This window comes from Archocentrus centrarchus, chromosome 3 (assembly GCF_007364275.1).
Source record: "Archocentrus centrarchus isolate MPI-CPG fArcCen1 chromosome 3, fArcCen1, whole genome shotgun sequence".
NCBI classification, from domain to species: domain Eukaryota; kingdom Metazoa; phylum Chordata; class Actinopteri; order Cichliformes; family Cichlidae; genus Archocentrus; species Archocentrus centrarchus.
In genome coordinates, this window is record NC_044348.1 from 17,845,650 (window position 1) to 17,860,013 (window position 14,364).

The 14,364-nt window shown below is 38.7% G+C and overlaps 1 protein-coding gene across 4 annotated transcripts in view; it reads right to left on the bottom strand.

Moving 5' to 3' along the window:
• Window positions 1-8,830, bottom strand: part of tcf12 (transcription factor 12) — a 95,939-nt gene extending 87,109 nt beyond the window's left edge. For all 4 annotated transcript variants that reach the window (XM_030719652.1, XM_030719646.1, XM_030719636.1 and 1 more), the window contains exons 1-3: window positions 8,685-8,830; window positions 7,818-7,906; window positions 7,456-7,528 (exon numbers count right to left, since the gene is read on the bottom strand). In XM_030719652.1, the coding sequence (XP_030575512.1) occupies window positions 7,456-7,528; window positions 7,818-7,889 (145 nt within the window). In that variant the 5' untranslated portion in view covers window positions 7,890-7,906; window positions 8,685-8,830. The remainder of the gene's footprint in view (window positions 1-7,455; window positions 7,529-7,817; window positions 7,907-8,684) is intronic.
• Window positions 8,831-14,364: the final 5,534 nt, after the last annotated feature.

The window sequence follows — 14,364 nt, forward strand, 5'->3', positions numbered from 1 at the left end:
TGGGGATAGCCTCCCACCATTCACGAAAATATAAAACAAATTTATGAGTCTGGATAACATAAAAGCCCAATTTCATAACAGAAACCCCTTCAGCAGATATTCTAATACTTTCTACAAAGCAATTTTTCCCTAATTTGCAAGCCTGAAATCATCCATGTTGTTTACTTTCCACTTCAGATAAATACAGCCAAAGTGTACAAAGGGTACTAAATATCCAGGAATATGAATATTCCGTTGCACATTTTTGATGAGTAAAGAACATGTATGCCAAATTTCATGGTTCTACTCCTTGTGGTTTTGGAGTCTATAGACTGGCAAGGTAAAACTTCACGGCTAGATGCCCAGATGGACAACAATATCCTCCTGCTTTATATCAGGCAGAAAGATAAAAATTGTGTCTGTGGCAAATGTTTTCACACAAATAATAATAATGTGAAATAGAAACTGGAATCAAAGGAATCAAATAGTTTGCTACAGGGACAGACAGGGTCAATATCAGCCTTCTATTACTCTATATAAGCTACACTTAATTTATGGCCCCACAAATGTGTCCGTCTGCGTACACAGTCCTCCTAATAGTGCGTTGCTGGAAGCGGATAACATATGCGTCTGTTGAATGCTGATTGATTGACAAGTGTCCGGAAAAGGGAAGGGGGCAACAGCAAGTTCACTGGGAAACTTCAAAGATAAAAAAATACACCATGAAACGTTCACAGTGGCTGCAGTGGGCACTTTTCATATGATGGACCAACAACAGCACAAGCAAGAATACCCCACAGACTGATTGTACCACATACTTTGTACACTCCCCCCTTCTGACAACAGAGCTCTCTGCAGGTAGATGGGCCATCCCCGGACTGGAGCAGACAGCAAGCACCAGGGTTATTATAGTTAACAAAAACGAACGAAATAACGAAAACTGAAATTGAAAAAACATTGTCGTTAACTGAAATAAATAAAAACTATAATTAAAAGGAAAAAGCTATAAATAATTAAAACTGAATTGTGAGTTTACAAAACTAACTAAAACTAACTGAAATTATCGATAAACTGACTTTCATTTACTTTTTTTTTTTTTTTTTTTTTAAGCCTTGTGGATTGATATGAAATCATTTTTTCCGCTCTCCGAGTTTAGGCTGGGAGCACCAGAGGACAACTGTGTGAGTGCGTGCGCATGTGCGTGCTCACCGTGGTGGTCCGCAAAGTAATGGCTGCGGTCTGCCGAGAAAGCGGCAGAGTCCCGTATGGAGGTTCTTTGAGTACAAGAGCACAGATAGAATCAAAAGTCTTGTTGTGGATGATGAAAAATGTGCGGAACATTTCTCAGTCAGGAAAAACCAGCAACATCAAAGTCCACCTGAGAAGCGCACAACGGCTACAGAAACCGCTCTGATCCTACCAGGTAACCTGGCCTGCGCCTCTGGAGAAACGGGACTACTTGTCGGGTCCATGCAGCCCAGAACGTTGTGACTGAACTGTTGCGTCCTTGTGCGTTTCTGGCTACTTTATCAGTGAGAGAATAACAATCAGGAATAATAATCAAAGCATCAATATAAGGACTCACAACTGTCAGCAAATTCCTGGTAGGAGACTGCTGAAACTATCAGGATGGACGTGAAGGAATGAAGAAAGTGAAAAAAAAACAGGGACAAATATGTTTGCAGCCAAAAAACTGAGCACAAAGAGCAAAGACCAAAAAAGAAGTCCCAGGCTGCGCCACATATAAAACACCTGCACACGACCACAACGTAATTAACACACACAATCCAGCTACTCAAGCATAAATGTGAACATGAGGTCGGCAACTTCCGTAGGTTATGTACAGAGGCCGCAAAGACCTTGCAAGTTTAATTAGCGAGCATCTAACCAAGCTAGCTCCAAAACAGAAGCAGCATCAGTTGGTGAGAACATCAGAATGCAGCTGGATTTGAGCTTTGACTCCTTCAAAGAGTTTGTTTTTGTCAAACACCACATGTAGGTGTTGTTAATCTGCTGCACTGATGCTGAAGTTTATTGTAGAATTTATTGAGTTTGGGAATTCATGTTTTTCTTTGTTTCTCCCTGTTGATGTTCATGTGTGTCCTTAATATTACACACATTTAGCATGTCTTGTGAACAGCTGGTTGTTGAATATATTTCTTTAAACGGTATCTTTTGTCAAGTTTTCATTACACAATAGTCACTTTTGCGCCTTGAATCTTGCACCTGATTAGGTATGAAAATACTAAAACTAATACTGAAACTAACTAAAACTAAGCATGAAACCAAAAATAAAAACTAATAAAAACGAGAAAAACCACTCTGAAAACTAATTAAAACTAACTGAATTAGAGAAAAAAAAAGTAAAAACTAACTAAAACTAAACTATAATGTAAAATCCAAAACTATTATAACCCTGGCAAGCACGCCACACGCTGAACCGTAAATTCCACCTTACACACCACACGTGTAATTTAAAATATTTTGCACCCATTTGCAGAAAGTCATAATGCCCATAGGTCTGACCAAACACTGGCTACAAAACAAACATGACCATGATAATAAACAGGAACAATGAATTTCACAGAGAATCTTTGGTACATAATACCAAAGTACAAAGAAAAAACTAATAAATAATAAAACCCATTAACCAAAAAACAATCCACAATCCCCACTATGTCCACGACCACTATGTACAACCTCAAACTGTTAACACAAGACAAAGGAATTAAGCCCAGTTCAGGTCGTTTGCTCTGAATCTTCTCCCTCAGACATCTCATTATGCACAACCTTGTGGATGTAAAAAAAAAACAAAAAAAAAACTAAACAGCATGCTCCTGGATGTGCTCCTGACTTTCACTCGTCGCCTGCGTGCTTTGTCACTGGGGATTCTTTAACTGAAAACTGCTTGTTTGTAGCTGGACACGCAGGTCTCATCACCAGCGGTGATCTTCCACAGGAAAGTTGGGTCAGTCTGAAAGAGAACTTTATGTCTGTTCTCTGAATAAGTTTGAGGTCTGTGTAGAAATCACAAAGCACATAATGCAAGTGGACATGCAGGAAGCAATCTAAAAATAGCTGATAACGGTCCAGAGGTGCATGTGAAAATAATCTTAATGGGGGAGATCAGCCAAATTTAAATCAGGTATGGTTTGCGATTTTTATGAACTGGTGCCCAGAACTTACACCTTATAACAATCTGTCTAATACCTGATATTTTTTTGTTTGTTTTTGGGTTGCTGTTTTTTTTTTATTTCTGATTTTCTTCCGGGGACACAGAACTGTTGCTATAACTATCTTAAACCTTTGGCCAGACAAATATTAGCCACTTTAAACGTTGTTTTATTTGCTGATATCCACCAGGGGCGGCTGGAGCCTATTCATAGGGCGTAAACATGTCTGTCAGACTGCTAACACAGAGAGACAGACAAGCATTCACGCTCACATTCACACAAGCACCCAATTTAGAATCACCCCTTTACCGAACACACTTCTTCAGACCGTGGTAGGAAATCGGGGTATATGGAGGACTCACACAGGCACAGGGAGAACATGCAAATGCCACACATAAGGGCCGGAGCCGGTCGGTGAATTCAAACCCAGAACCCTCTTCCTGTGAGGTAGCACTGCACTGCAACACTATGCTGCTATCAGCCTTGCTAACTGTTATTAACCAATCAGTGGGTATTTTTTTCTTTACATGCTGCCGAACAATGTCAACTGCTTCATGTTTACATACTGCATGTATCTTCTCTGTTATGTATTTCTAAATCAATTAAACCTATCTTGACTTTGCAGACAAGAGTATTTGTTTTTGATAGGTGACATCAATCCGCTAATTAATAACTGAACCATTTTTGCCAAGTGTGAAAACCCACTCACACCTCGTACTGCAGCCTCAGCTCTCTGCTGCTTTGCACACAAACCTAACCTCAAAGTGAAGCAGCAGCAGTGATGCTCTCTTTGTAGTCTCTTTGTAGCGACGACCAGCAATAAGACATTTCATTTTGGGATCCGTCTGACTGACAAACCAACCTACAACAGCTGCTGGTCACAGCCAACAAATGTACCACTACATACCCACTAAATGAAAATTACCCATTTCACAGCAGCCCCACTCCACTGAAGAGTCAATGCCCTCATCAGATTTGCATCAACACAGCTGGAGGAGAGAAATGATGAATCTCCGTTAGAGCCACTTTGGCTATTTTTTCCAATCCATCTTTCTCTGGCACACTTTTGAAGGGTCCTGCATGTCCCACTCTGCCTCAATTATCTAGCTATGCCCAGCTGAGATGCAATAATCCAAACCCTCATTCCCTGCAATTTCCACACTCATGACTGCACACTCACTTGCCTTAAGTTCACAATCACTTATGTAGGTGCTTCTTCCCCTACCTTGAGGATCAGAGAGACATGAGCTCTGGCTGTAGGCTGAAGGGAGGAGGGATTTACCCACTATAGGCCTTCAGTAGTGGAATATTTAAATCAGAATCTATACGTGCATACATATGCAAACTAAATTTAACCTCCTGAAATTACAATCCACTGCAGAGCCAAAGTTGTGGGGGTGCTTGTTTGTAGAAGGGAAAAAAAAAGTGGTATATCTCATATGTGCAGTTTTTACCACAAAAACACTAAAAACTAAAACTGCAAATTAATTCTGTCTCATTATCTGAATGTGAGGCACTTTGAGTGGCTCATCCTATCCACAATATACAGTGAATTCTGTTTAAGATGTGACTAAAAAAAATACCAAACACTCAGACATTTGAAATTAAAAACCACAAGCAAAAGCACATGCAAAATCTTTCATGACTGCTTCCCTTACAGCAAAATGTATCCTGTGACACCTACCCATAAACGCAAGTTAGAAATATCATGTAACTAAAAAATGCTTGAGTATCAGCTCTGTGTCCTACAAGTAATCAGTCCTCACAAATTTTAGATGCACTATTAACAGAAAGTTGCTCTTTCTAAAAACATTCATTTAGATTTGGTATACGGTCTCATATCACACTGATACTGAAACCATTTATCTGATTTGGACTGTTTTAAAGAATATTATGTGCCTTGTATACGAGAAGCTGTAAATAAAAAACAGTCCCCTACTTGCAAAATTACAGTTTCTACAACTCTGCTGTCAGAGACATACAAATATTTTAGGTACTTCAGGCATCCATCGATTTTAGTTAACTTAAGTCACACTCCTTTGAGTCCATATTTAAAAAAGTCACAGGTAGTTTCCTTGAAAAACACCTAAAAAACCCACCCCACCTTCATTCCTAGAAGATACCTTTTTGTATAATTCTTAATAATAACTGATATTTTATTTTTACACACAAATGTGGTTAATAAACAGTTACCAATGACAAACAAAGATATGTTGTGAATTAAAAATAAACTTCTTAAGTGTTATCATAAAACAACAGAGACATTAGTTCTAAATTAAGACTATGTGGAAAAACATTTTAATTATCTAACATAGAAAGCAAAAACTAGACTATAGAAAACAAGAACAGAAACAATCCTGCCTATTTACAAATCTAACTAAAAAAAAAAAAAAAGAAAAATATATAGATGTCTCTAGTTTTAGTGTTTGTAACTGGATCAAATCTGTCAATGAAATAAGCAAAAGGAAGCATTAATGCATATGTTTAGGGAGACTTATGTCTGCATGACTGAGTCAAACTGTAACACCTAATCTGAGCTCCTTGAATCTGCTCTACATACCCATGGCATAATGATGATAAAAGCTTACGATAGTGCATGTCTAACAAAATATTACATTTAAAGATTGCAAATAAAATCTATTAAAAAACCCAAAACTTTAAATTACACAGTCACATCCACGTTGTTGGGTTTTTGTTTTTTTTTTTTAAACAGTCCAGATCACACAGCAGTGATATTGAGCTTTGGCTATCACAGTCAGAGCATCTTACTAGATTAAATCATAACAGCACATAGTTATGCCTTTCAATGCAGTGCACGGACAACATTGATATTAACAGTCAAACTGGTACATATGCTTCTTCTGCAGATAAACCAACATTAAAGAATCACATGTTTCATTATTTATCATCAGTTTGCTGTAGCTCTGACAAAACAAACTGGCTGCTGAAAACACGCAATTAGAGAAATGTTCACTGAGGTTTTCACCTGTGTAATCTGACACAATCAAGTGAAAAAGCTCTACAATAAATTTCCTGTTTGATACTCTTTTGCTTGTTTCAAATCTGCAGTAACTTTTCAGGATGCTGGTGGTTTACTCAGATTTCTTACTTTTTAAAGGTATACCTAATATTTTGTTCACATTAAAAAAAAAAAAAAAAACCTTGAATGTGTTTCTAAAAATCAGCCACGCTGCTGACAATGTGAAACTTTGTGTTATTAATAAATAGAATGAACCTATGTGTGGGAAGCTTACCAGAAAGGTGGGACTTTTTAAAAACCCTCAGAGCAATTTCACTAGAATTTCTTTGTCATTTGTTTTACTGAACAGAGCATAAACGTGCATGCGCACAAATGCACTCACACACAGCATCCTCCTCACTTGAGTGATTAGGTATTATAAAAGTCAGCTCCACAGTTCATGTGTGACAGCTCTGCTCTTGTTTCTTTGTCATTTCTGCTCAATGTGTGTCTTTCGTTTCGCAGATAACTGACGACAACGAGGCTTTGTGGATGCACACAAGACATGCTTTCACAACACATAAAGCTTGATTGTTGACTTTCTCTAGTGGCACATCAGACAATAGATGTGCTTCGGATTCATGTCCTGTAGCGTTTATAGCTATAGGAAGCAATCCAGAAGCAGAAAAGCTGAACTCTTGTTATTATAACCAAACCATCCACAAAGTTAAACAAAAGAGACCAGAAATTTGTGGAAAATACACTTAAATCTATGTGTATATTTGAGGGGCACTCATCAAAATGCTTCTCACATCTTACTCAATGAGAGGATGTCACAAAATCCAATTAGGTGGCGCTACAATCTACAAACATATTAACTACATTTTCCTGAAGGAAACCTTACAGTAAATCCTTAACAACACGTTGACACAAAAACAGCCTAATCTTTGCATCTGACAATGGGGTAAAAAATATATAATAATCACATTAGATCAATAAAACATTTACACATGTCTGTGTCCTAAACCGAGCTTTGTTCTACATCTTTACTACAGCACTGCACTACAATTCCAGGTGGAGAGCTCATGTTTCAAGCACCAGATGTGAAAAGCACACACACATACACACACAGACGAGGGAGAAGAATCACATGCAAGGCTGAAAACTAAGACAGTTTTCCTCCAGTCTCCATTTATACAAATAAGTCCAAACAGCACTTAAACAAATCAGAAGCGTGTAAACAACCTATCTTCATGTGCAGATTTATGAGTCATGCAAGCAGGGATGAAGAGAGACTATATATCAGAGGGTTTATAGAGATAGGTCTGAGGGATCAGGTCCTACCTGGTGTACTGAACTGACTGCTTCCAAGTGTGGTAGGTCTATTTTTCCCTCCGCTTACAGGTGGAGAGAACATCTGAAAGGATAAAAACAATATATATATATATATATATATATATATATATATATATATATATATATATATATATATATATATATATATATATACAATTAGAGTAAGTCAGCTGTACAAAAGCAACCATTCAGATAATCCACTGCAATTATCCTAAATCAAGAGTTGCCTGTGAAATCACATTAGTCAGCACTAATAGGAATTGATCAATTAGTCATTATTAAGCCTATTTAATCATCACAGCTCTCAGAGCTGCATGGCAAAGCGTTAAAAAAAAAAAAATCCACCCTACCGCACTAAAATCCAGCAGGTCACTTAGTTCCTTGTCAGTTCCGAGAGCGGCAATCCGCTGCTGAGGATTCATCCTGGCGATCTAGAAAACTGGAGAAGACAAAAGTCCATCAGATTACATCTTTGCTGGTTTATTGAGCAGAGGGGGACTAGTGCCACAGGAAATGACTGCCGCGGGAGGCGTTTGTTATGGATGCAGAATAAAGACCATCAGTGTAAAGTAAAGTTGTCTCTGGCCTTATCTTCATGCAGCAAACACGGACAGAGTAGGCGCATAATAACTGATGAAAGTGTGCAGAAATCTTGCTCTTTACTTTTCTTTGGCGGCGCTGATTAAGAGAGATGGGACCGTTAGTGAGAGCGCTCTGAATGGATGGCTCGGCTTGTTAAAGCCAGGACCTGCAGCATCGCGTTAGAGCACCGACAATGTGTCTCTATTGTCGCTCTAAGACATTTAAACGACTCTCTGCTCAGGCTGTCCTTGACAGTGTTAATGTCAGCGATTTGTGTGGCTTGTTTTCTATGTATAATGATGGTTATCGCCTGCTGTTAGCGGAGGCACCTAACGTCGCTTAGCTAAGCGGCTAGCTAGCTGGTTCATATGGGCTGAAAACAGCTAGCGAGCTGTAGGCAGCTGCAGCGGTTTTTAGTCCGTGTAGACAGCAGTACGGAGAAGAGAATGCCGTCCAAATGACTGAAACGGAAATTACAGACCGCTTCAAGACAGGCAACACAGATAAAACAAATATTGCAAATGATAATCTCAGTCTCCAGCTCCGCAATACAAAACGCAATGATGGTCTTTCTCAACTCCCAACTTCTTTCACGGGTCCGAAAGCTTTTTGGCAAACTCCCTCTGATATTTTACCTGTTTTCCGATTAAAATCCCGACTAGGGTGATCTGGTGAAGAGTCGCTTTCTGACAAGACGCCTCAAAACAGCAAAATGTGGGTTTAAACAGCAATAACTGGGGGAATATCCTCTATATATATCAGTTACGAGTTTCCCTTAGGCAGACATTTTTGCTTTGCAAAAGCCTCAGCACCACGATGACATTGGTTACTGTATCCCTCCGCCGAGCGCAGTGACATGATGGTCCCACACAGGGGGAGATGCTGCGGGAGTCAGCGCGAGCTCCTGTCCTGGGTCACACCGATGTACGACAGCTTTTTCTCTGCGTTATTATCACTGACGGACTCATTTCATAGGTTTTAGAGGACTGTGGGGTAGCACTGATCCTTATAATGCAAAAGAAAGGGCAATGAAATGATGCAAGACTGTCCAGTTTAGATAAGTTTTATTAAAGATTTGTCTTTATTGCAATTCTTGCATTCCTTCATCGTGTTGCATACGTTTAATCACTGTCTGTTGTTTCTGTTTGTTTGAAAATGTGCATGAGAGGAGGGATGGTTTGCCTACTGCAGATTATATCTACCTACTACATTCAAATAAAGCTACCTGAACCTGAACCTAAGCTGTATTTTGTTATCTTCCCTGCATAAATCTAATACAAAATACAGCATAGCTGCTTGCAGGACCACACACCTCCAGATTCTAAAAAACTGCAAGTTCACTGCATATAAGCCAGATATGGTTATTTGATTTGTTATAAATGTGTAAGGGAAACCAGTGAGTGAATTAAAACAACAACAGGGTGGGCTCTGTATTATTATTATCTGCTTTGTGTGTAAGACCTTTATTTAAAATCTATTAACCTTACATTTTAATTTACATTACACTTAGAAGTCAAGTATATCCCTCTTTGAAACTCACTGTCAGTATATTCCTAGAGTAACATCAGCACCACAGAAGTATTTCTCAGATTTAGCTTTTCTCATGTCTCGGGTTTTGTTATTTAAAGTTTTTAGATTGAGCTTCTTTTTTTCTACTATAGTTGGGTGTTTTGGGGGACTTTACTGCCTTCTTAGTTGCTCTGCAGCACCATGTTTTGTTAACACAATTAGATATAGATTTTTGCATTTTATAGGCTACTTTTGGGTCTGCTTGTCTTTTACAATTTGACCAGCTGATTGCAAGGTGCGTGTGTGTGTGTGTGTGTGTGTGTGTGTGTGTGTGTGTGTGTGTGTGTGTGTGTGTGTGTGTGTGTGTGTGTGTCCTGGGCAAGATTCTGTGTGAGAGAGGGTATATGTTGACTTTTGTTTGATTTTGCTATAATTTCATTTTATATATATATATGCACAGAAATCAGATACAATAAAATCACTAAAATCAATCAATCAATAGTATAGATTAGTGTGCCATCCATGACAGCATAGTCCGATAGGTGAACAAACAAGAGAAATTATGGCAGATTAATGATTAATGCCAGATTACATTGAGTAAGCCTGTCTAAACAGATGGGTTTTGAGGCAAGATTTGAAAGAGGAGGGATAAGCAGAAGTAAAAGAAGGAAAGGGTCCTTTATGTGGCCTAATTAAGCCAAACCAGTACATTTTCCCAAATGCATAAATCCTAAAAATTATTTTATACTTGTTAAGCTTTTAACATCTGAAATTATAACAGTTATTTTTTCTTTCACTGTAATAACTTTTAGCAGAAGCTTAGAAACCATGTGGTAACTTTAAAACAACTCTTTGGATGCCGCATTAAAGGACGTAATTCCATGTTTATGACACATGAATAATATTAGTAATAATACCTGCATTATCATGTATTCTTTTCACATGATAATCATTATGTAAAATTCTGAAAACCCTATTCTGAGTCTGGGACTTTGGCACAATTCGTTAGACAGGCAATAATCCAGCAGGGGGCAACTCCTGTTGTTGCAACAAGACTTCAGGTTGTATAGAAGTCAGGGTTAAAGTGGCCCTATGAGCTCTCTTGCTCTGTGACCACTGTAAACACTTTCCTGATAAGTTTATGGGCTTGGTGGGCAGCTTCAGGTCATATTGAATAAAATGTGAAGTCAGTTTTGTAAATGGTGGTCATTCTAACAGTTACAAAGGAGGATTATCCAGGGTGTACTGATTGCCTAACGACATGTCAATCAGAAGCATGGGACGTCTTCAGTTTCACAGTCAGCTCCACCCTTCACCCCTCAACTCCAGTTTCAAAACACCACCAGTGAAAATACTCAGTCTTGGTGACATCTTGGTGGCCATACAGTCTGTAGTTATTAGTGAGCAGGTCAACATTGCTCATCATTCTTAAATAGGTAACTGCTACGTCTCTATGATTACTTCTCCAGTCACTTCAGCTAGCACAATCAAATGATTCATGTTTCATCAAACTAAGTTAGCTTCAATTTTTTCCTGAGCTGTCTCTTATATTCTGTGACCCATCAGACTTTCTAACACGTTTCTGATTTTCTTGATTTCTTGTTACTGCAAATGTTTTTCACTAACCCTGGTATATAGATATGACTGCAAATTTGGGTATTTCTGATTCACACACTAAAGTCCTTGGTTTGTAGACTCACTGCTTTTAATATAGGCAAACCAATTGTGCTTTTTTCATAGCCACACTCCAAAGGCCATTCTGAGCCTGGAAAAAATGTGTAGAAGCTCATAATAAGCAAAGATTCACTCTAGTCAATCACAAATGCAGATCCCTCCACCCTGACCCAAGATTTAAAGGAAAAGAATGAGGGATTTAACGTTGATTATGCATAATTTTCCTTAGTTTCTTAGGTCCTTAGTGCACAATTACCTGAAACTCGAAACTGTTGCATTTTTGCTAACTTAAAATGAGCTCTTTTCATATGGTGTGGGTCCTCTTCCACGGCCCACCATGTCGCACTGCAATGTTTCTGCAGCAGCCAAGAACAGATAAAGCAGATAGTGGCTGTAGAGTTGGGCTGTTTGTGTTTTCACATTGAAGTTGGACCAAATTTTGACAAATGAATTATCATACTTGTTATTTAGAAAAAGAAAGGGTGCAATCCTTGTTGTCAAAGAAGCAAAAAAAAAAAAAAAAATGAAATAAATAAATAAAAGGACTGAAACAAAATTGGGACAGGCCACAAGAGAAAAGAAGTATTAAACACCGGTTTGGCCTTTTCCGGATGTTTTCTGTTGGATAGGCAATTGAGTTTAAACTGAGATCATTTTAGAAGTAGTTACTAGCACCTGATAGACACAGTAGATTCTCCTGCATGCTTGCAAAGGGAGGGATTTTCACTTGATGCCACTGACTCCTACACACTGGCTCTTTAATTAAAATAAGTACCTCTTTAACCTGAACTTAAAGACCAGATCTTTGAATGAAAAGCACATCCTCTTTCTGTTTGACAGGTTGCGTTTGACTGAGAGGACAGTTAGGTGTGGGTGTTCAAGGTTGACTGAAACTGTTATGACTGAAAAGGGAACATGTTTGCAACTTCATTTTCATCAAGTGCAAGGGCTAGATTGCACACTTGCCTCTGCATGTGCCGGCCTTTGTTGCTTACTTATAGCTGTCTTAATCAGTAAAATCAAAGCTCTGCAACAGCCATGCTCCCAGCTGCCTAAATTACAACAAAGTTTCTCCACTCAGCATTATTATTATTATTTTTTAATTTAAGGACTTCACTGCAATCCAAACTCTAAATGTAAAAGCTACAGCTACAAATCACTGATGGAACAAGGTGTCATAAAACCCATGTGTGAACTTCATGAGGAGCGTGAGGGGTGTGCATCACTCGGGCTTTCCCCTCCCATCTTATCCAGATGTTTTATTGAATGGAGCCTGTTCCACCTACATGAGCTTCAGTAAACTTTGTCCCAGAACCACCCACACACTTCTGGCACCCCTCTCACTGATTCATGTAAAAAACTAAATGGACATGAGAGGCTGGGAAAGGAGGCCCACCAGGATACGAGAGGACAAATGTTTATTCCTTTGTTGCAGTGATTGTGCAGACTCTCTTTGGCCACATTTTCTGCTGATATCCTGTGTTGCAAATTAAAATTAATATCTAGCCCTTGTCTCTGTTTATACTCTGAGTTTAAAGGCTGTTTATTTGTTCTAGAAATAAACAGAGATGCAAACTTGTCTTTAGACAGTGGCCACAAATTGATCTGGGGGCTTCTCTTCTATGGGAGATGTGACCAGCCATGTGCTGCATGACTAGCTGTGATATTTAAAAAGCTCACTGTTGGTTCTGTGGATTTGCAGTTTCTCATCAGTCTCATACAAAAGGTTTTAAGTGTGTGGGAAGGTGAGTAGATGAGACTGAAATCTTGCAGCTCAAAGCAATCTCCGAAGCAACCGCCATTAAAAATTACACAGATAGCTGACATTTTGTGCTTTTTCTGTACTGCAGGTGTGATCCAGCTTTTTATATACAACGTACAACACAATGCACAACGTAGTGTATCAGCTAAGCAGTGCTGCTTTGGTTTAGGTCTTAATATTGCAGCTTCAGTAGCGTGCACAAGTTCTTAGATTAAACAGCCTATAAAGCTACCTTCAGGGAAAAGAAGAGCCCTGGAACAGATGTCATGGCTCCTACAGAGCCCCGATCTCAACATCATAAAGTTTGGCTGAGATTAAGACAGAAGACACTGACAGTTTCCCAGACATGGATTAAGCCTAGTCCTGAACTCAAAGAAAAATTTAGTGAAATTCAGTTGTCACTTACTGACAAGTGGCTGACAACAAGCAGATCCCTGTGTTCACTGGATCGCTTTGTTACACCTTAAATTGAATTGAAATTGAATTAAACCGACACTTATTGGTGCTTATTTTTAATCAGCTCTGAACCTGTACTGTGGACTCCCTCGTCACTCACTCTGAGTCAGTTTCTGACAAAATGGAATACAAATGAAACCCAGCTTCGTTAAAACCTGTTACTCACAATAGTTTTCAAATGATACAACAGTCACTGAATGTGGCATCATACAGGGGAACCATTTATTAAATCTGGGAAATGCTGCTGATCATTACATGGGTGCATGGCTGTGTGATCTCAGTGGAGTTTTTTTTCTTTTTTTTTCTGCAGGGCCCCTGAATTCATTTGAGAAGAGCATCCACATTATATGTCACCCGCATTACTGTCGTTAGTTTTCTATCAGTTACCCCATTAAAGTAAGTGGAATTATTTATAGACAAGTGGAAATAAAGGATCCAAGCAAAGGAAAAACACAGCACAATAAAGCCAGAAGATTGTAGGAGAGAGGTGATTTCCACATTGTGTAACTGAAGATAGTGCCTCACATGATTTATTACCAACTGAAACACAGCTGAACCTACTGGACGAGTGAAACAGCAGGACTTGCATTCACTTCCTTTAAATACTCCTAAAGTATTCAAAGCCGTATTTTGAAGTAAAACCAAAATGTGTTGAAAGTGTAAATTAAAAACATGTTTTCTCATTGAGTTAAAATGGATCCATGGAAGGCTCTCCTGCCTTACATTATTAATTCCAGGCTGCCACCTGTTGGACAAATACAGATCACCCCGGTTTTCCCAATCCGCTTTTATTTAGAAAGCACATTCACATTCAAAACAACAAAGTTGATCAAAGTGCTGTAAATGAAAAATGAGGGTTATACAATAAAACACTACAGACACACGCACATACCCACACATCAATAAACATCTAA